The following is a 21576-nucleotide window of genomic DNA, read 5'->3' as shown; positions in this document are numbered from 1 at the left end:
GCTTTTCTCCACTGAGTATTATGTTTGCCATGAGTTTGTTGTAAACAAACATATCTTTATTATATCCACTTTGATGAGAATTTTTACTTTGAATTTTGTCAGATGCTTTTTATGCATTCAATGAGATTATCAGGTGCTTTTTTCTTTCTTTTTGTTAATGTGCTGTATCACGTTGATTGATTTGTGTATGTTGAACCACCCTTGTGACTCTAGAATGAATCCAGCTTTATCATCATGTATGATCCTTTTTATGCATTATAACATTTGTTTTGCTAATATTTTGTTGAGGATTTTTGCATCTATATTCACCAAAGATATTAGCCTTTGATTTTCTTTTTTGTAGTATTTTGTCTGGTTTAGGTATCAGGGTAATGGTGGCCTCATAGAATGAATTTAGAAGTGTTCCCTCTTCTTCAATTTTTTTGAATACTTTGAGAATATAGGTGTTAACTCATCTAAATGTTTGGTAAAATTTACCTGTGAAGCCATCTGGTCCTGGACTTTTGTTTCTTGAGAGTGGTGTTTTATTACTGATTCAGTTTCATTACTAGTAATTGATATAATAATATTTTCTATTTCTTCTTGGTTCAGTCTTGGGATATTGTACATTTCTAGGAATTTGTCCATTTCTTCTACATTGTCCTTTTTATTATCATATACTTTTTCATAGAAATCTCTTATGATTTTTTGTATTTCTGTGGTATCAGTTGTAAATTCTCCTTTTTCATTTCTGATTTTATTTACTTGGATCCTCTCTCTTCTTTTTTATGATTCTGACTAAAGCTTTATCAATTTTATCTTTTAAAGAACCAGCTCTTAGTGTCATTGATCTTTTCCATTTTTTAGTCTCTATTTCATTTATTTCTTAGAGAAGAAATCTTTATCATTTACTTCCTTCTATTAACTTTGGGTTATATTTATTCTTCTTTTCCTAGTTCCTTTAGGTATAAAATTATAGATTGTTTATATGAGATTTTTCCCACCATTCTATCTTTCACCTCACTTATCCTCTCTTCTGTCTCAGTTATTCTACTGTTGGTTCCTTCCAGAGTGTTTTTTATCTCGGTTATTGCATTATTCATCATTGATTGATCCTTCTTTATTTCTTCTAGGTCCTTCTTAAACATTTCTTGCATCTTCTCAATCCTTGTCTCTAGTCTATTTATCTGAAACTCCTTTTTGTTTTCAAGATTTTGGATCATCTTTACTATCACTATTTTGAATTCTTTTTCAGGTAGACTTCCTATCTCCTCCTCTTTTATTTGCTTTGGTGGATTTTTATCATGTTCTTCACCTGCTGAATATTTCTCTGCTTTTTCATTTTGTTTAGGTTGCTGTGTTTGGGGTGCCTTTTCTGCAGGCTGGAAGTTCATGGTTCCTCTTAATTGTGGAGTCTGCTCCCTGTGGATGGGGTTAGACTAATGGCTTGTCAAGGTTTTCTGGTTTGGGGGGCTTGTGTCTGTCTTCTGGTGGGTGGAGCTGGATCTCTCCTCTCTGGAGTGCAATGAAGTGTCCAATAGTGAATTTTGGAGTTTCTATGGGTTTGGTATGGCTTTGGGCAGCCTGTTTTTTAATGTTCAAAGTTGTGTTCCTGTTTTGCTGGAGAATTAGTATGGTGTGTCTTGCACTGGAACTTTTTGGCTCTTGAGTGGAGCTTGGTTTCAGTGTAAGTGTAGACACTTTTGGGTGAGCTCTTGTCTAGTAATGTTCCCTAGAGTCAGGAGTTCTCTGATGTTTCAAAGTTTTGGAGTTAAGCCTCCTGCCTCTGGGTTTTGGTCCTTCTCTTACAGTAGCTTCAAGACTTTTCCATCCATACATCATAGAAGATAAAACGCCCAGGTTATTGGTGAAACGATTCTCCACAGCCAGGAGCACTCAGAGAGATTCACAGAGTTATATAGAGAAGAGAAGAGGGAGGAGGAAGATAGAGGTGACCAGGAAGATAAAAGGGGGAGTCAAAAGGGAAGAGAGCAATCTAGTCAGTAATCAAATCCCTAAGTACTCTCCATAGCCTGTAACACCCAGAGAGATTCACAGAGTTATGCAGAGAAGAGAAGAGGGAGGAAGGAGATAGAGGTGACCAGGAGGAGAAAAGGGAGAGTCAAAAGGGGAGAGAGCAATCAACTCAGTAATCAAATTCCTAAGTGAAAATGGTTACCAAAGATTAGATTCTTAGAGGTACAAAATTGATAACAAATATCAAAAAGCAAAGATTAAAAACCTAGAATAGAGGTTCCACTCTCAAAACTACAATACAAAAAATACAAAAAATAATCAATCACAAAAACTTTTTCAAATATATATAGAACTTGTTTTCAAAAATAGGGTTTTTTTTGAAAAGTAATAGGCTATAAAAAATGAAAGTTAAAGGAGTAATAAAAACTAATTTTTTAAAAAAATAAAAAATGATAATAGTAAAAATATATCTAGGAATTTCTCTTTGGCTGTTGTGGGCAGTGTGGGGTCAGTTCAGTGTCAGATAGTCCCTTGTTCCAGCTTGTACTTGTCCTCAAGGTCTATAGGTGCCCTTCAAATGCACAGTCTCTGGTATTAAATGCAGGGTTTTAATCTGTTGCACCTGTCACTTCCAGAGCAGTTCCCTCTTCTTTGTTTATTTTGGCTTCTTCTGTTTGCAAGTCTCTTCAGTATCTAATTTCTGCCCTGACACAAGGGGGCAAAGGTGGCCACTTATTTAAGCTCAATTGTTCAGTTGTGTTGTGGGGAGGGAGGGACACTGCAAACAAATACCACTGGCATGTTGGGGGAGTGGTCGCAGTGGATGGTTTGCTTCAGCTCAAGGCAGCGTGTATTTCCTGGGTCTACACTGCTCAGGCTCCAGGGTGTTCTGCAGGGGCACTGTCCCAAGTGGGCCCTGTATTTCATGCAATTCCCAGGTATAAGCCACTCATGTTCTCCGCAGGGGCACAGACCCAGATGGGCTGTGTGTTTTGTGCCCTTCCCAGGTCCGAGCAGCTCAGGCAACTGGGTGCTTGACAAGTGCACTGTCCCAGGTGGGCTGTGCATCTTATTCACCTTCCTGGTCCTGGTCACTCAGTTTCCCAGGTGTTCCACTAGAGCACAGTCCCAGGTGTTTCGCGTGTCTCCTCTGGGGAGCTGACCTCAGGCTGTGACACTCCTGGCAGATGTCAACCTTCCAGGATCCCAGGAAAATGTGGTTAGCAACTGGGAACCTGCTCACAGTTTGCTGGAAGATGCGATCTCTGGGGCCAAGATTGCAGCAGCCCCTTGCCTTGCGGCTCTGGCTATCACAGGCCTGCCTCTCTGCCTCCGGGGAGGGAGGGCCCTATGTGCCAGCCAGCTTGCTCTCCTTTGGTATTCACTCAATCTTTTGTTCTATGATCATGCCAGGGGTCACCATGAGGCTTTAGAGCCTTTTGTGGGAAAAGTCTTTTTTTTTTTTTTTTTTTTTGGTCTCTGGTGTTCCGAGGATTTGGGTTGTTATCTCACATTAGCTCCTTCAGATTGTCCTCAGGGCATTCAGGCCCAGTCCTTACCCTAAGGACCAATGATGCAGCCCACGTCCCCCTGCCCAACCCCTACTTGCTGCTGGAGGACATGAGCGTATGGGCCACTTCTCCACTGGCAGTTGTGGTTAGGCGAATATTCTGTGGATATTTTTTCCCCTCCCAGTTATTTTGCACTCTGAGATTCCAAAACTCCTAATAGACATGCCTGTGAGAGGGTTTCCTACTGTGTGGAAACTTCTCCTCCTTCACGACTCCCTCCCCAGGAAGGGTCTCCATCCTTAAATCTTTTGTCTCTGTTTTCATCTTTTATATTTTGTCCTATCTCCTATCGAAGAGATTGGGCTGCTTTTCTGGGTGTCTGGTGTCCTCCACCAGTGTTCAGAAGTTGTTTTGTGGAAGTTGCTCAACATTCAAATGATCTTTTGATGAATTTGTGGGGGGAGAAAGTGGTTTCCCATCCTATTCCTCTGCCATCTTGGGATTGCGCCCCCTCCAGTTTTGTTTCTTCTTTTTTGCCTTGTAGATTATTTATAGTCTCATAGTGTTGTGGTCAGAAGAGTTGTTTGATATAATTTCAATTTTCTTAAAATTTACTCAGATGTTTTCTTCAGCCTAACATGTGATCTATTCTGGATAATTTTCCATGTATAGTCAAAAATAATTTATTTTCTGCTGCTTTTGAATGGAATATATATAAAGAACAGTTTGTCTTATGTATTAAGGACAATATTTCCTTATTGATTTTCTATCTCAATGATCTGTTTATTGATATGTGGCTTGTCAAAAACCTATTATTGTGTTTCTATCAATTTCTTCCTTTATGTCTGCCAGTATTTGCTTCATGTGGTTATTTGCTCTTGTGTTGGGTGTATATATGATTTCAACTGTTATATGTTCTTCTTGGTTTGATCCCTATATCATTATGTAACATCTTCCTTTGTCTTTATTACAGTCTTTGTTTTAAACTCTATTCTGTGTGATATAACTATTGCTATATTGACTTTTATTTAATTTCCATTTGCATTGAATACTCTTTTCTACCCTCTCACTTTCAGTCTGTATGTATCTTTAGGTCTGCAGTGAATTTCTTGTAGGTGCCTATATATGGGTTTTTTTTTAAATCCTTTCAGCTACTCTATGTATTCTGTTTGGAGCATTTAGTTCATTTATATTTAAAGTGACTACTGATAAGTATGTGCTTATTGCTATTTTGTTCATTATTTTTGTATTTCTTTTTGTTACTTTCTTCTTTTCCTCTCTTCCTTTGTGATTTGAAGACTACCTTTAGTGTTATGTTTGGTGGCTCAGAGGGTAAAGTGTCTGCCTGTATGCGGGAGACTTGGGTTAGATTCCTGGGTCTGGAAGATCCCCAGAGAAGGAAATGGCAACCCACCCCAGTACTCCTGCCTGGAAAATCCCATGGACAGAGAAGCCTGGTAGGCTACAGTCCACCAGTTGGCAAAAGAGTCGGACACGAATGAACAACTTCACTTTCACTTACTTTAGTGTTATGTTTAGATTCCTTTCTCTTTTTTGTATGTATGGTTTTTGTTCAGTCACTCAGTCATGTCCAACTCTTTTGACTCCATGGACTGAAGCATGCCAGGTTTCCCTGTCCTTCACCATCTCTGTGAGCTTCCTCAAACTCAGGTCCATTGAGTTGGTGATGCCATCCAACCATCTCATCCTCTGTCATTCCCTTCTCCTCCTGCTTCTATCTTTCCCAGCATCAGTATCTGTGTATGTATATCTAATAATTTTATATATATATATATATATATATTGTTGTGGTGGTTGTTTAGTCTCTAAGTTGTGTCCAACTCTTTGCGACCCCATGCACTACAGAACACCAGGCTACTCTGTCCTCCACTATCTCCCAGAGTTTGCTAAAATTTATGCCCATTAAGTAAGTGATGCTATCTAACCATTTCATCTCATCCTCTGTCGCTCCCTTCTCCTTTTGCCTTAATCTTTCCCAGCATTAGGGTCTTTTCCAATGAGTCAGCTCTTGGCATCAGGTGGCCAAAGTATTGGAGCTTCAACTTAAGCATCAGTCCTTGCAATGAATATTCAAGGTTGATTTCCTTTAGGATTGGCTTGGCTTGATCTCTCAAGAGTCTTCTGCAGTACCTCAATTCAAAAGCATCAATTCTTCAGTGCTTAGCCTTCCTTGTGGTCCAACTCTCACATCCATACATGACTACTGGAACAGCCATAGATTTGACTGTATGGTCCTTTGTCAGCAAAGTGATGTCTGTTTCTCAATATGTTGTCTGGGTTTGTCATAGCTTTCCTTCCAAGGAGCAAGCATCTTTTAATTTCATGACTGCAGTCACCATGTGCAGTGATTTTGGAGCCCAAGAAAATAAAATCTGCCACTGCTTCCACCTTTTCCCCTTCTATTAATAGTTGCCATTGAGTGATGGGATCAGATGCCATGATCTTAGTTTTTTTAGTGTTGAGTTTCAAGCCAGCTATTTCACTCTCCTCTTTACCTTCATTAAGAAATTCTTTGGTTCCTCTTCACTTTCTACCATTAGAGTGGTACCATCTGCATATCTGAGGTTGTTGATATTTCTCTTGGCAATCTTGATTCCAGCTTGTGATTCATCCAGCCTGGCATTTCACATGACATACTCTGCATATAAGTTAAATAAGCAGGCTGACAATATACAGCCTTGTTGTACTCCTTTCCCAATTTTGAACCATTCAGTTGTTTGATGTCTGGTTCTAACTGTTGCTTCTTGACCATCATATTGGTTCCTCAGGAGACAGTTAAGGTGGTCTGGTACTCTGATATCTTCAAGAATTTTCCTCAGTTTGTTGTGATCCACGTAGTAAAATGCCTTAGAGTAGTCGTTGAAGCAGAAGTAGATGTTTTCCTGGAATTCCCTTGCTTTCTCCATGATCCAATGAATGTTGGCAATTTGGGCTCTAGTTCCTCTGCCTTTTCTCAACCTAGCTTGTACATCTGCAAGTTAGTTCACGTACTGCTGAGACCTGTGCTGTGTGCTGTGCTTAGTCACCCAGTTGTATCTCTTCGCAACCCCATGGACTATAGCTCACCAAGCTCCTCTTTCCATGGGGATTCTCCAGGCAAGAATACTGGGGTGAATTGCCATGCCCTCCTCCAGGGGATCTTCCCAACTCAGGTATCGAACCCAGGTCTCACACATTGCAGGCAGATTCTCTACCATCTGAGCCACCAGGAAAACCCAAGAATACTGGAATGGATAGCCTATCCCTCCTCCAGGGGATCTTCCCAGGAGTCATGCCTATGACCCAGGAATCATATCAGGGTCTCCTGCATTGCAGGAGGCTTCTTTATCAGCTGAGCTACCAGGGAAACCCCACTGAGGCCTAGCTTGAAGGTTATTTTATAGCCCTAAGTTTGTGCCTCTTAATCCCACTCACTTATTTCACTCATCCCCCAACCTCTTCCACTCTGGCAACCAACAGTTTGTGTATATGAGCCCATTTCTGTTTTGTTATGTTTGTTCATGTGCTTTCTTTTCAGGTTCCACATATATATATGAAATAATACTGTATTTGTTTTTCTCTATCTGACTTATTTCACTTAGCATAATAACCTCCAAGTCCATCCATGTTGCCACAAATGACAAAATGTTCTTCTTTTTTATGGCTGTGTGATATTTCATTATATATATATGTATATATATATAATATGTACATATATATGTATACATTAGATATAGTATATATGTGTATGTATATACATATAATGAATGTGTATATAAGTATATATATCAGTTCAGTTCAGTCGCTCAGTCGTGTCTGACTCTTTGCTACCCCATGAATTGCAGCACACCAGGCCTCCCTGTCCATCACCAACTCCCGGAGTTCACCCGAACTCATGTCCATCGAGTCGGTGATACCATCCAGCCATCTCATCCTCTGTCATCCCTTTCTCCTCCTGCCCCCAATCCTTCCCAGCATCAGGGTCTTTTCCAATGAGTCAACTCTTTGCATGAGGTGGCCAAAGTATTGGAGTTTCAGCTTCAACATCAGTCCTTCCAGTGAACACCCAGGACTGATCTCCTTTAGGATGGACTGGTTGGATCTCCTTGCAGTCCAAGGGACTCTCAAGAGTCTTCTCCAACACCGCAGTTCAAAAGCATCAATTCTTTGGTGCTCAGCTTTCTTCACAGTCCAACTCTCACATCCATACATGACCACTGGAAAAACCATAGCCTTGACTAGACGGACCTTTGTTGGAAAAGTAGTGTCTCTGCTTTTTAATATGCTGTCTAGGTTAGTCATAACTTTCCTTCCAAGGAGTAAGAGTCTTTTAATTTCATGGCTGCAATCACCATCTGCAGTGATTTTGGAGCCCAAAAAGATAAAGTCTGACACTGTTTCCACTGTTTCCCCATCTATTTGCCATGAAGTGATGGGACCGGATGCCATGATCTTAGTTTTCTGAATGTTGAGATTTAAGCCAACTTTTTCACTCTCTTCTCTCACTTTCATCAAGAGGCTTTTCGTTCTTCTTCACTTTCTGCCATTAGGGTGGTGTCATCTGCATATCTGAGGTTATTGATATTTCTGCTGGCAATCTTGATTCCAGCTTGTGTTTCTTCCAGCCCAGCGTTTCTCATGATGTACTCTGCATATAAGTTAAATAAGCAGGGTGACAATATACAGCCTTGATGTATTCCTTTTCCTGTTTGGAACCAGTTTGTTGTTCCATGTCCAGTTCTAACTGTTGCTTCCTGACCTGCATACAGGTTTCTCAAGAGACAAGTCAGGAATGCAGAATATATCATGCAAAATGCTGGGTTAGATGAATCACGAGCTGGAATCAAGATTGCCAGGAGAAATATCAACAATCTCAGATATGCAGATGGTACCACTCTAATGGTAGAAAGTTAAGAGGAATTAAAGAGTCTCTTGATGAGGGTGAAAAGGGAGAGTGAAAAAGCTGGCTTGAAACTCAACACTAAAAATACTGAGAACATGGCATCTGGTCCTATCACTCAATGACAACTATTAACAGAAGGGGAAAAAGTGGAAGCAGTGACAGATTTTATTTTCTTGGGCTCCAAAATCACTGCAGATGGTGACTGCAGTCATGAAATTAAAACAAGGCTTGCTCCTTGGAAGGAAAGTTATGACAAACCTGGACAGTGTATTAACAAGCAGAGACATCACTTTGCTGACAAAGGACCATATAGTCAAATCTATGGCTGTTCCAGTAGTCATGTATGGATGTGAGAGTTGAACCATAAAGAAGGCTGAGTGCCAAGGAATTGATGCTTTCATACTACGGTGCTGGAGAAGACTCTTGAAAGTCCCTTGGACTGCTAGGGTATCAAACCAGTCAGTGTGTTAGCCGCTCAGTTGTGTCTGACTCTTTGCAGTCTCATGGACTATAGCCTGCCATGCTCCTCTGTCCATGAGATTTCCCAGGAAAGAATACTGAAGTGGGTTGCTGTTTCCTTCCTAAAGGAAATCAACCCTGAATATTCATTAGAAAGACTGATGCTGAAGCTGAAGCTTTGATATTTCGGCCACCTGATTCGAAAAGCCAACTCACTGGGAAAGACCCTGGTGCTGGGAAAGATTGAAGGCAGGAGGAGAAGAGAGTAACAGAGGACGAGATGGTTAGATAGCATCACCAACTCAATGGACATGTATTTGAGCAAACCCCAGGAGACAGTGGAGGACAGGGGAGCCTGGAATGCTACAGACTTTGGGGTTGCAAAGATTTGGACACAACTTAACACTGAATACAACAACATAGATTTTAGAGGTGTGTTTCCATTTTCATTTGTCTCAAGGCATATTTTGATTTCTTTATTGACCTATTGGTTATTTAGCAGCATGTCGTTTAATGTCCTCATGTTTGTGTTTCTTCCAGTTTTTTTCATGTAGTTGATTTCTAGTTTCATAGTGGTGTTTACCATGATTTGAATCTTCTTATATTTAATGTGACTTTGTTTTATGGCTTAGCATGTGATATATCTGGAGAATGGTCTATGTACACTTGAAAAGAATATGTATTCTGCTGCTTTTTTATGAAATGTCCTATGTATATCTATTAAGGTAATCTCATCTCATGTGTTAAGGTAATCTAATTTGTTAAGGCCAGTGTTTCCTTATTGACTACCTTTTGGCTGATGTATCCATTGATGTAACTGGGATATTAAACCCCTCTAAAATTCTTGTATTTCTGTCTCTTTCTTCAGTTATTTCTGTTAATATTTGCTTTATGTATTTAGGTGCTCCTCTGTTGAGTGCATAAATGTTTACAAATGTTATATATTCTTGTTGCATTGACCCCTTTATCATAATTTAATGCCCTTCCTTGTTTTGTTACAGTCTTTGTGTTAAAGTCTGTTTTGTCAGATATAAGTATTGCTACTATGGCTTTCTTTAATATCCATTTGCACTTTCAGTCTGTGTGTGTCTTTAGATGTGAAGTGAATTTCTTGTGGGCAACATATATGTGCTCTGTTTTGGTATCCATTCAGCCCTCTATTTCTTCTGATTGGGGAATTCATCCATTTAAATTTAAAGTGATTATTGATAGGTATTTACTTACTGCCATTTTGTTCATTGTTTTCTAGTTGTTTTTGTAGTTCTCTGTTCTTGTCTTCTCCTCTTGGTTTCTTGTGTTTTGATGGATTCCTTTAGTAATATGTTAGGATTCCTTAAGAAAGTAAATCTAGTAACCATCAGTGACATACTGAACAGCACAGGGAACTCTGATCAATATTCTATAATAATTTAAATGAGAAAAGAACATGAAAAAAGAATATATGCATTACATGTATAACTGAATCACTTCACTGTATACCTAAAACTAACACAACATTGTTAATCAGTTATAATCCAGTATAAAATAAAAATTTAAAAGGAAAGTAAATCTTAAGTTTTCATCACAAGGAAAAAAATGTCACTATGTATAATGATTGATTTAACTAGACTTACTCTGGTGACAATTTCACAATGTATACAGATATCAGGTCATTATGTTGTATACCTGAAATTAATGTAATGTTTATTTCAATTATATAGTCATTAAAAAATAAGACAACTCTGGTTGTCCTCTGGATCTTTTTTTAAATTATTAATTTATTTATTTTAGTTGGAGGCTAATTACTTTACAATATTGTAGTGGTTTTTGCCATACACTGACATGAATCAGTCATGGGTTTACATGTGTTCCCCATCCTGAACCCCCCTCCCACCTCCCTCCCCATTCCATCCCTCTGGGTCATCACATTGCACCAGCCCTGAGCACAATTACTTTTGCCTAATTAGGCCAGGTTCATGTCATCTAGTAACTGTGTAATTTTTCAGGAAGTGATGCTTGAAGATATCAGAAATCTTAGAAGTATGACATTAGTGGGGAAGGTAGCCGAGTCTTAGGTTTTTTACTTCCCAGTTGTTTGACCTTGAGCAAAATCCTTTTCCTCTCTGAGCTTTGGTTTTCTTATTTCTAAAACAAATTTAATAATGTCTTCCCTAACAGACATCATTGTTGTAAGGTTTGAAGTGTAATAACATATTATCAGGATTAGCACTCTTATACTGCAAGTAAACTCCGATTCTGTAGGCCACTAAAAGTGTGCACTAGGACTGGCATATACTCAGTGCCTATAACTTTGAAAGGAACAGAGTTCAGAGACCACATTCAGGGATGATGCAGACTCAGAATGGAGAAAGACGTTGAGTCAGGAGTATGTGTATGGCACCAAGTCTCAAAAAGGGAGTTTTGAGTACTGAGCACTTAAATTTTGGAATTGAGACAAAATGATGCTCTATGTTATCCTTTTCTCACCCCACTCATTTTTTTTCTTTCTTCTCCTGTCGTTCCAGGTGCATGACGACTGCAGGAGACGGTTTTCCAAGGAATGCTGGTTTGGAAGTCATCGATCATCAGTCATTCCTCCCACTGCCCTGAGCGACCCCAAAGGTGATGGTGAGTAGCTAAACGTTAATCTCAGAAATACTTTGGGGAGGGAGGAAGGTGCAAAGCCTGGGGGAAATGACTACAGTTAAATTATTCTGGTCAACCAGTCAAACATTTCTGAAAGTACAAGTGTGCAAATGTGTAGAGCATGCCTGTGTGCTCAGTTGCTCAGTGTGTCCTACTCTTTGCTACTCTATGGACCATAGCCCCCCAGGCTCCTCTGTTCATGGGATTTTCCCACCACAAATACTGCAGTGGGTTGCCATTTCCTCCTCCAGAGGATCTTCCTGACCCAGGAATCAGACCTGCGTCTCCTGTGTCTTGTGAATTGCAGGCAGATTCTTTACCGCTGAGCCACCAGGGAAGCCCCTATGTGTAGAGACAGCTCATGATTTTCTTTAGACCTTTGGGATGGTGAATGTTGATGTATCTGTATGTGGGGATGTTCTTTGTAGCCTCTGTCACAATTGTTTCCAAATGATTGAATTCATTTCAGCTTTTTCATGATTTCCAGACACTAGATAATCCATGAAATAATTTTGTTTGCTTCCTGCCTACTTCATTGCCAAGGAAAACCCAACATTAGCTGGGAGCAGAGAAAGGAAAAGAAAGAAGAGTATATAGTTTTCTTAGAGAACAGAAGGGGGAAGGATTCCTGTAATCATCACAACAGTTTTAGAACTAGACACAGCATATGTGCACATATATGTATGTGAGCTGCTCTAGTCTTTTCCAGTTTCTTCCCTAACCCCAACACAGATACAGACAGACATTGGTACATGGAATGAGCCACTCACACAGTTTTCTGCAGGCAAGCATACTCATGTGTCCCCATGATGACATTCTTAGACACATATCCCTTACTCAGGGATGCATGCATATAATAATCTCAGATCTTTTCCAATATTTATCCACATAGATTCACCTACCAGATAGGTGGCTAGAGAGGTCATGAGACTGATGCCTTGGTACATAAGAGATACTTGACTGGCTAGGAGAAAAAAGGGACTACAGGAAAGCTGGGGTTTATAGAACAGGAAAAGTAGAAAACTAGTCAACTAAGTGTACTCAGGCTCCTAATGAAAGTCAATGAAGTCCTGAATCTGAAGTGGTGAGACTTTGTTCACCACTACAGGGACCTGGGGAAGATGCCTTTGGGGAGACTGAAGGATAGCCACTTCAGCATCTAATAAATCACTCCCAAATAAGTGTTAAGGGGCTGCCACCTCTTCTTTGTAATTGGCCCAACGGGTTCCGTGTTTCCTGAGCTGGTGGAAGTTAGAGTTTTTTAGTTTGTTTTTTCCCATCCTATATAATTTCTTATTCCTGTTATAGATAGATGGTCAACTAATAGCATCGCTGCTTCCTTTTGCTTTCCACCAATGTCATATTATTGCTTAGAAGCACCTATGCTAAGCCATTATTTTTGTGTAGTGACTCATATTAATGCCCCATGAGTTAGCCTTTCATCCTTGTCATCTGCAGTCTTGATCCAACTGAATGTCACTCTTGAGAACCCGTCATTCTAGCATGTATTACTTGGTTTCTTAGGAGTATCTTTTAAAACCTCCATATCTTCTTGACTTTTTCTGGCTTCTTGGTCTAGGCAGATATGCTCCTTAATGGCTAGGTCTCCTTTTGGGAAGTCCCACCCATCTTGGAGATGATAAAAATCATTAAAAGTGATCTGGGCCAACCCCTCTGGCCAAGCTAGGGAATCCCTTCTCCAGCATCCCAGAGTGGAGGCATCTGAGGAAACATGTGCCATTGTTGAGTAGCACTCATCTATTCATTCATTATTTATTCAGTCAACAAACTCTTAATTTCTGAGAATGTCTTCTAATTTCCCCTTTTTCCTACCCAATCTGCTTGGTAAATTTCTTCTCTCATCCTAGAGGGTAGAATTAACAAAGTTAATTCTTATTTCCTGTTTAAAGGTTTCTGTAATTGCCCCTCCCCATTTCTCTTGACAAATAAATCACTTCCTTTGCTGTGAAGCCAGAACACATATCTCAGAGCACTTACACACTGTATTACAGTTCATCACATGAATGTCTCCTACTCCAGACTGGGAGCTCTTGTACCACTAGCACTTAAACCTGGATACATGGCATATGCACAGTCAAGATTTCTTGCATGAATTAATTAATACATTTACTGAATACCAAGTATATGTAAGGCTCAGTGATGAACAATGTAGAGAATAAGATATGACTAAGACAGGATCCCTGATTCATATGGGGGCAAAATTCATATGCAGTATTTGTCAAATCTGAGAATGCATCAGAATCATCTGGAAGGCTTGTTAAAACACAGATTTCTAGGCCCCAGTCCCTGTCCCACAGCTTTTGATTCAGTAGAGCTGAGTAGGGCACAAGAATTTTCATTTCTAACACGTTCCCAGATGATGCTGATACTACCAGTCCTGGGAGCATACTCCATCATGTACTAACTGTGTGACTTTGGGCCAGTTACTTAACCTCTCTTTGCCTTGTGTACCATTTGTTTTCTGCCAATAGGAAATAAATTTGTACTTGGATGCCTTATGAGGGTTAAATGAGGAGTTAACATTTGTAAAAGAGGATTTTAAAATACAGGAAGGGGAACAGGAAGCCAAACTTAACATCCTTTTGTGGTATGAATTGAACAAGTTTGAGAGTAACTGTTGGCTCCTTGGTTTGGGGCACTGTGATTATATTAATGTAGCTTAAAGAAGCATGAGCTCTTTTTTGAAAGGCTCTTTCAGACTGTTGACTCATCTGGAGCTCAAAGTCAAGTAAATCCCCTAAGCCCTTTTCACACTTGATGCTGTCAAGCCAAGTTCCTATTGTCCTGTTCTGCTGCAATTTATGTCCTTGGGCCTAAAGGCCAAGCTTCACATTTATCCCCTTTTCAGCTTGTTGACTTTGACCCAACTGCTTGTTAAGGTCATTTGTCAATCTTGATTCTGTCATCCAGTGGCTCTCCCTCCAGCTGTAGGTATTTCAAAGTTGACAAGTTGGCCTTCTATATTTTTATTTTAATTAGTTAAAATTGCTGAATAATGCAGGACATTCTCTTACAATTAACATTAGCCTATTCAAAAGCAACCTTGTGGACATGATTATTTACTTGGTTATGAATCTTCCTAACATTGCTATATTCTAGCCCACATTACTATCCACTTTTGTCACCTTGTTCACAGGATTCATCTAACATCTTATTGTCATTTTATCTGTTCCCTGTCACCTCTCTCCCTCACTCCACAGTAGCCATGCTCTTCTCTTCACTGTCCCTAGACATCCCAGGCTGTCTCCCTTCTCTGGGTAGCTTCTTAATCTTCCTCCTGACCCCTAAAAAACTCTTCCCCCAGATATCTGCTTTGCTTACTACCTCCCTTCATTCAAATCTCATCTCAAATGTCATCTCCCCAGAGGAGCCATTCCTGACCATCTTGTCTAATATAACATTCCCATCAGTCTCCATCACCTTTTCCTGCTTTATTTTTCTTCATATCACATTATTTTCTATATTTATTTGTTATGGTCTATATTCTTATATTAGAATATAAGTTCCACAAGAGCAAAGATTGTTTCTATCTTGTCTATCATTATATATCAGAATGTAACAAGGACAAGCACAAAAAAATGCCCTCAAGACATATATGTTGAATGAATGAATGTCTTAACTACCATTATTTTAACATATTTTTCATTAAAAAAAAGTGTTAAAAAAGGATAACATGTTCAAGGAGGATAACTACTTCCAGGCTATGCTACTGAAGGGACACAGCAGACTCCTCATGTAGTTATGAGCCCTGGCAAGCCCTGAAAATTTGGTGCATGACAAACTGGTTCAGGATTCCTTCAAGTTCCTAACTGGTTCAGGATGCCTTCAAGTTCCACTGGCCAGTGAGTAGAACTTGGCCCATAGAGGAAGCTTGCTTTAGATTTTTCCAAGTAAAATAGCCATGAAATCTGCTCAAGTAAGTAGTCTTCCTTTAGGCTCCTCTTTATCCAGGCTACAACAAATGGGACATTTCAACCTGCCTCTCTCCCCCTGGCCCACACCATTCAGGAGCAACCCACATCCTTTTTCCTCTTTGCACTTATTTTTGCTGGGGAATCCCTGCAAAGCCATGAGCTCAGAGGTTTGGGGGCTCACAATTTGTCTAGCATCTCCTATGAGGCCATTGCTCACTGCCTGTCTCCCTGCCAACAGACTCTACGACTCAGCATGAGCTGGCAGGCTTTGGCAATTTAGACTGCTATAACTCCACTTCTCTATGGGGAATTTTACTATTGGGGATTATTAAAAGCCTCTGTCTTGTCCAGACAATTTCCCTATAGTCTTGTTTCCCCTGAAAGTTGATATGATAACCTAGATTGCTCTACCAGAGGCTTAGAGGATCAATTAAAGCATCCTGCTTCACCCCACGTTGATATCTTCTGTTATTACTTCCTGGCTGAAAGGCAGCCTTTCCTACCGACCTTATATCTTCTCAGTGTAGCAACTGAGCTATCACTCACTGAGCTAGGACTCATTAGATGTGCTGATCCTTCTCCTAAGCTCTCAGTCTTCTCTTTCCTTAGTTTCCCCTTGGCATTTTATTGATCTTTGGTTGTGGTACCAATATTTTATTCTTTGTGTTACAATACACTCTTGTGTATGTCTGTATCCTTGAGGGCAAGGTCTAGAACCCTAGAAGTATCTACCATGATGATTGGTATGTAGTAGTTGCTTAGGAAATATTGGTTACCTGGCAACAGCTGGGCAAAGACCAGCTGTGTTTTTTGTTTTTTTTTTTTTAATGAAAGCCCCTTTGGATTGCATCTGACTTCCCTTCTGTTCTTCAGTCTCAGAGGCACAAGGAAGCTGTGGGAGGTATTAGATGCCTGTTATCTTGATGGTGGTGATGGTATCATGGGTGTTTGCATATGTCTAAGCTCATTAAATTGTACACATTAAATATATGCAGTTCTTTGTATGTGTTATACCTCAATAAAGCTGTTTTTAAAAGTCTGCAAAATTTAATGTAAAGTCACATCTTGCTTCCATCTCAATGGTCCTTTTCTTTTTCTTTTTTTCTTTTCTTTCTGTTGTGTGCATTATTAGGCCAATTAGTAGTATCTCCAGACTTTTGGAATCTTGATTGGTCTTCAGCCTGTTCATGCCCCCTTCTCATCTTCATCAACTCCAAAAGTGGCGATCATCAAGGGATCGTCTTCCTCCGGAAATTCAAGCAGTACCTTAACCCGTCTCAAGTGTTTGACCTGTCGAAGGGTGGACCTGAAGCCGGGTAAGCATGGGGTAAGGGATGTAGTTGGGCATATAGAAATGATTCCCCTCTCTGCACATTCTAGAGTAGGATAGGCTTCCTGGAATTAGTTCTAGTACATGGGCAGGAAAGATCTATTTTCTCAAGACAGGACACAAACACAGTTCCAGAACATCTTGAGTTGGCTGGCTAGAGGACTTTTAGCCCTCTCCAGAAATCCTTTCAAGCCTATGTCTTGCTCTCAGATTTGCTTCATCTTTTCCAGTTGGAAAAGGTAAAACTATGTCCCCTGACTTCAGTTCAGTTCAGTTCAGTTCAGTCGCTCAGTCGTGTCTGACTCTTTGCGACCCCATGAATTGCAGCATGCCAGGCCTCTCTGTCCATCACCAACTCTCAGAGTCTGCCCAAACCCATGTCCATCGAGTCGGTTATGCCATCCAACCATCTCATCCTCTGTCGTCCCCTTCTCCTTCCGCCCCCAATCCTACCCAGCATTAGGGTCTTTTCCAATGAGTCAACCCTTCGCATGAGGTGGCCAAAGTATTGGAGTTTCAGCTTCAACATCAGTCCTTCCAATGAACACCCAGGATTGATCTCTTTTAGGATGGATTGATTGGATCTCCTTGCAGTCCAAGGGACTCTCAAGAGTCTGCTCCAACACCACAGTTCAAAAGCATCAATTCTTCAGTGCTCAGCTTTCTTCACCGTCCAACTCTCACATCCATACATGACCACTGGAAAAACCATAGCCTTGACTAGACGGACTTTTGTTGGCAAAGTAATGTCTCTGCTTTTAAATATCCTATCTAGGTTGTCCATAACCTTCCTTCCAAGGAGTAAGTGTCTTTTAATTTCATGGCTGCAATCACCATCAGCAGTGATTTTGGAGCCCAAAAAGATAAAGTCTGACACTGTTTCCACTGTTTCCCCATCTATTTCCCATGAAGTGATGGGACCGGATGCCATGATCTTAGTTTTCTGAACGTTGAGCTTTAAGCCAACTTTTTCACTCTCCTCTTTCACCTTCATCAAGAGGCTCTTTAGTTCTTCTTCACTTTCTGCCATAAGGGTGGTGTCATCCGCATATCTGAGGTTATTGATATTTCTCCCAGCAATCTTGATTCCAGCTTGTGTTTCTTCCTGACTTCAGAGGAGGAGGCAAACTGATATTACTATACACCTTTCCTGTCATTCACTCTTTTTCCTGAGGCCAAGTAGATATATCCCTACTAGAGGGCTGTATTATTTAGAGACCATCTGGCTGTTCAGCCCTGGTTTCTGTGAACCCACTGGCAACTGTGCAATCATTCTTCCTAGGCCTCAGCAAGTAGATTTGGCTAGGCCACTAGTAACTTACAGAACAAGGTTGAGCCAACAAAAGTGTGGGTCAAGGCAAGGCCTGCTTTCCAGGATTGCCTGCGGGAGCATTTCCTATGATCTTAAGTACACAAAGAGATAGAGGTTAAGGAAAAGGAGGCAGGTAGCCTAATAGCAGAGTGCAGAAGGAGTAGTCCTTAGCTCCTGGCACATTGTAGGAAGGAGTTTTAAAACTTGTCAATTCATGAAATGACTGCCCTTTCCCTTCTTCTTTCCAGGCTCTGCATGTTCAAGAACTTTGCTCGCTTTCGCGTGGTGGTTTGTGGTGGAGATGGCAGTGTGAGCTGGGTCTTATCTCTGATTGATTCCTTTGGATTACATGAACAGGTGAGTCCCTAGCTGATTTAGTTTAAACATCGCTGCAGAGACTAGGAGTATGGAGCTGCTTATCCCACGACGTCCCCATCTTTACTCTCCTTGTCTATAAAATGTATGTTTCTTACTGGTTTCACAGTCAACCTGACAGGTAGATTCCCAACTTAAACCTATGCCATTTTTGGGTCTATCAATAGGAAGGAGAAAAGAGGAAATTAGCAGAAAAAATGAGCAGTGCTCTATCCCCCAAGCCCCAAGATGAAGATTTGAAGGGGAGGAGAGCAAGCAGAAAAGAAGTGGCATCAGGCAGCATTCAACACCCATTCTCTACCCTTCCTGAGGCCACTTATTTTCTTCGCTGAGTCTCAAGTGTAGCAGAATGTTTCTCTACCTCTACCTTACCTCGCTCTCCCTAAGCAGCCCCCTACTCTTCTGACTGCAGTAACTTTGTCTCCTTGAGGCACCCCATCTCCTTGGACTAGCCTAGATTAAAATTTTGTGGCTATGTTTCTCTTTTAGAAGCATAACTACAATATTGGCATATTCCAGCAACTTTTCCACTTACTTAGTAGGTTCTGTATTGCCAAGAGTGGGACCCAACTTCTTAGGGAAAATTTCACTCAATTTCAAACATCTTCCTATTACACTTCCTAAAATCATAAGTCCTTTATTACCACTGACTTTGAGACCATATTCTTTCCCAAAAAGCACCCTCTGGGTATTTTTATGGGTGGATCTTGGTAGGATTGTCTGAAAAGGGTGCCTGGTATTGTTCTTGCAGTGTCAGCTGGCAGTCATCCCTCTTGGAACTGGTAATGATCTGGCCCGTGTCCTCGGCTGGGGTGCATTCTGGAACAAAAACAAGTCGCCTCTGAACATCCTCAACAGAGTAGAGCAAGCTGGTGTGAGGATTCTAGACAGGTGAGTGACTGAAAGATCAGGTCATTGTGGCTCTTCCAGTCCCTTGCCAGTTACTCTCAGTTACATTATCTCAGTCAGGGATGTTCTAAACTCCTTCACAGAGCCTCGTTGCTTTTCTGGCTCCAGTGCAGGGAAATTTGGGAGATCTTGTTTATTAAGAAAAAAGGATCTACCATGTATCCTTTAAACATCACTGAAGCCTCTCTTCAAACTTAAAAGATCCTAGAGCAGGAACCCCCATTAGTAAATTTCAAGGGTTCTTCGAACCTCCTTCAAATTACATAGCTAATTATCTATGTAAGCATAGTTTTTCCTTGGGAAAGTTTCTATCTTTCTATTCTAAGATTGTATAATAAACTATTCTATAGTTCTATAGCTTCCTCCAGTTCTCAAAGAAATTAAAAAAGAGGATTCATAAACAATTGGCCTGGATTATTTGTGCCCTAGAAAAGAGAATATTGCCCTCCAATCTTCTGAGAAGAAAGATTTTCTATGAGGGGGCATACTATTTGATTTATGGCTGCTAATAAGATTATCCTTGGGAGCTTTTTCAAGGTACCAAGCTGGGCTCTAGCACAAATATTCTTATTCAGTAGGTCTTGGGTAGGGCCCTGGTATGTGTATGTTACAAAAGCACCTCAGGTGATCTTGATAGTTATCATTGCTTGGGAAGTGCTGCTCTCTGAGAACCCTGTGGTAGAATTCCTTCCATCAAACTGACCTTGAGAAGTCATGAGGCAGAGGACCTTCTTGGTGTATTCCTTGAAATCAAGTGACCTGAGATAACTTGGGCATCCCCTACAACACATCATGACTCACCACATAAATATTTTGACCTTTTTTATGACATATAAAGCATTGATGCCACCATTTAATGAAACAGAATCCTAAATATTTGTCTTTAAACTTCATCTCAGATGGAGCGTGATGATCCGTGAGACTCCCAGACAAACCCCATTGCTAAGAGGGCAAGTTGAAATGGACGTACCCCGATTTGAGGTAACAACTGCTAGTTGTAATTCAAGCCAACATCTTTATTATGCATTTAAATAATAGGTAAAACCCAGAGAGAACCATTTGTATTATCCATGGGCTTGATGAAAATGAGATCAATGAGGATTAGGGACATTTCAATCAGCAGTTCTTTACCAAAACTGTGTGAGGTATTGGGGACATAATTCCATCGGAAAATATGGATTAACTATAGTGTGTGAGATACTGTTCTAGGAGTTGTTCTTATAGGCTAATTGGCAAGGAAAATTGACACAGTTCATGCTGTCATGGAGCCCATAGTCTATGTGCAGTGGTAGAAAAATAGTTTAATAAAATAGTATGAGTGTTTGTAGATAAGGAAATAGAAGGGATTGGAAATACCCAGCAGGTGTACCTAACCTGCGGCTTCCCAGGTGGTGCTAGTGGTAAAGAACCCACCTGCCAATGCAGGTAGGTGTAAGAGATGCAGGTTTGATCCCTGGGTCAGGAAGACCTTCTGGAGGAGGGCATGGCAACCCACTCCAGTATTCTTGCTTGGAGAATCTCATGGACAGAAGAACCTGGTGGGCTGCAGTCCATAGTGTCGCAAAGAGTCAGACGTGACTGAAGCAACTTAGCACACATGTACCTAACCCAGTCTGAGGAAAATCAGGGAAAACTCAGAAGGTCATTTCAGAAGCAATTCAAAGACCAGAGGGAGTTAATTAAGATAATAAGAAAAGAGGAGGCCTGTTTCAGACAGATGGAACTGTATGTGTTACAAAGGAAAGAGAGCATGGAATATTCACAGAACATAAATGCATTCATAATGGCTAAGGCATAGGGACCAGGGAGTGGGTATAAAGGGAAAGTAACCAAATATGAGGTTGGAAAGGTAATCAGGGGTCAGGCCAGGAAGGACCTGGTAAACCATGGCAGGAAGTTTAAACTTTTTTTTAGTTGATTTGGGGCTCCCCTGGTGGCTCGTCTCAGACAGTAAAGAATCTGCCTTCAATGCAGGGGATCCAGGTTCAGTCCCTGGGTCAGGAAGATCCCCTGGAGAAGGGAATGGCAATCCACTCTAGTATTCTTGCCTGAAGAATTCCATGGACAGAGGAGCCCGGCAGGCTACAGTCCATGGGGTCGCAAAGAGTTGGACAAAACTGAGCAACTAACACTTTCAACACATAGTTGATTTGGGGCTTCCCTGGTGGCTCAGATGGTAAAGAATCTGCCTGCAATGCAGGAGACCTGGGTTCGATCCATGGGTGGGGAAGACCCCCTGAAGGAGAGCATGGAACCAATTC

The 21576-nt window shown here is 40.8% G+C and overlaps 1 protein-coding gene across 2 annotated transcripts in view; it reads left to right on the top strand.

Annotated features, from left to right (window-relative positions):
* The window catches only part of DGKK (diacylglycerol kinase kappa), a 167761-nt gene that overhangs the window by 101194 nt on the left and 44991 nt on the right, over positions 1–21576 (top strand). For both annotated transcript variants that reach the window (XM_081566972.1, XM_081566973.1), the window contains exons 8-12: positions 11334–11436; positions 16522–16705; positions 18280–18388; positions 19158–19297; positions 20215–20296. In XM_081566972.1, the coding sequence (XP_081423098.1) occupies positions 11334–11436; positions 16522–16705; positions 18280–18388; positions 19158–19297; positions 20215–20296 (618 nt within the window). The remainder of the gene's footprint in view (positions 1–11333; positions 11437–16521; positions 16706–18279; positions 18389–19157; positions 19298–20214; positions 20297–21576) is intronic.

The sequence above is a fragment of the Giraffa tippelskirchi genome, chromosome X, assembly GCF_054371585.1.
Source record: "Giraffa tippelskirchi isolate mGirTip1 chromosome X, T2T-mGirTip1v1.2.pri, whole genome shotgun sequence".
Taxonomy (NCBI): Eukaryota; Metazoa; Chordata; class Mammalia; order Artiodactyla; family Giraffidae; genus Giraffa; species Giraffa tippelskirchi.
Note: the sequence above shows the minus strand (reverse complement) of the source record. Positions and strands in the feature narration are given on the sequence as shown.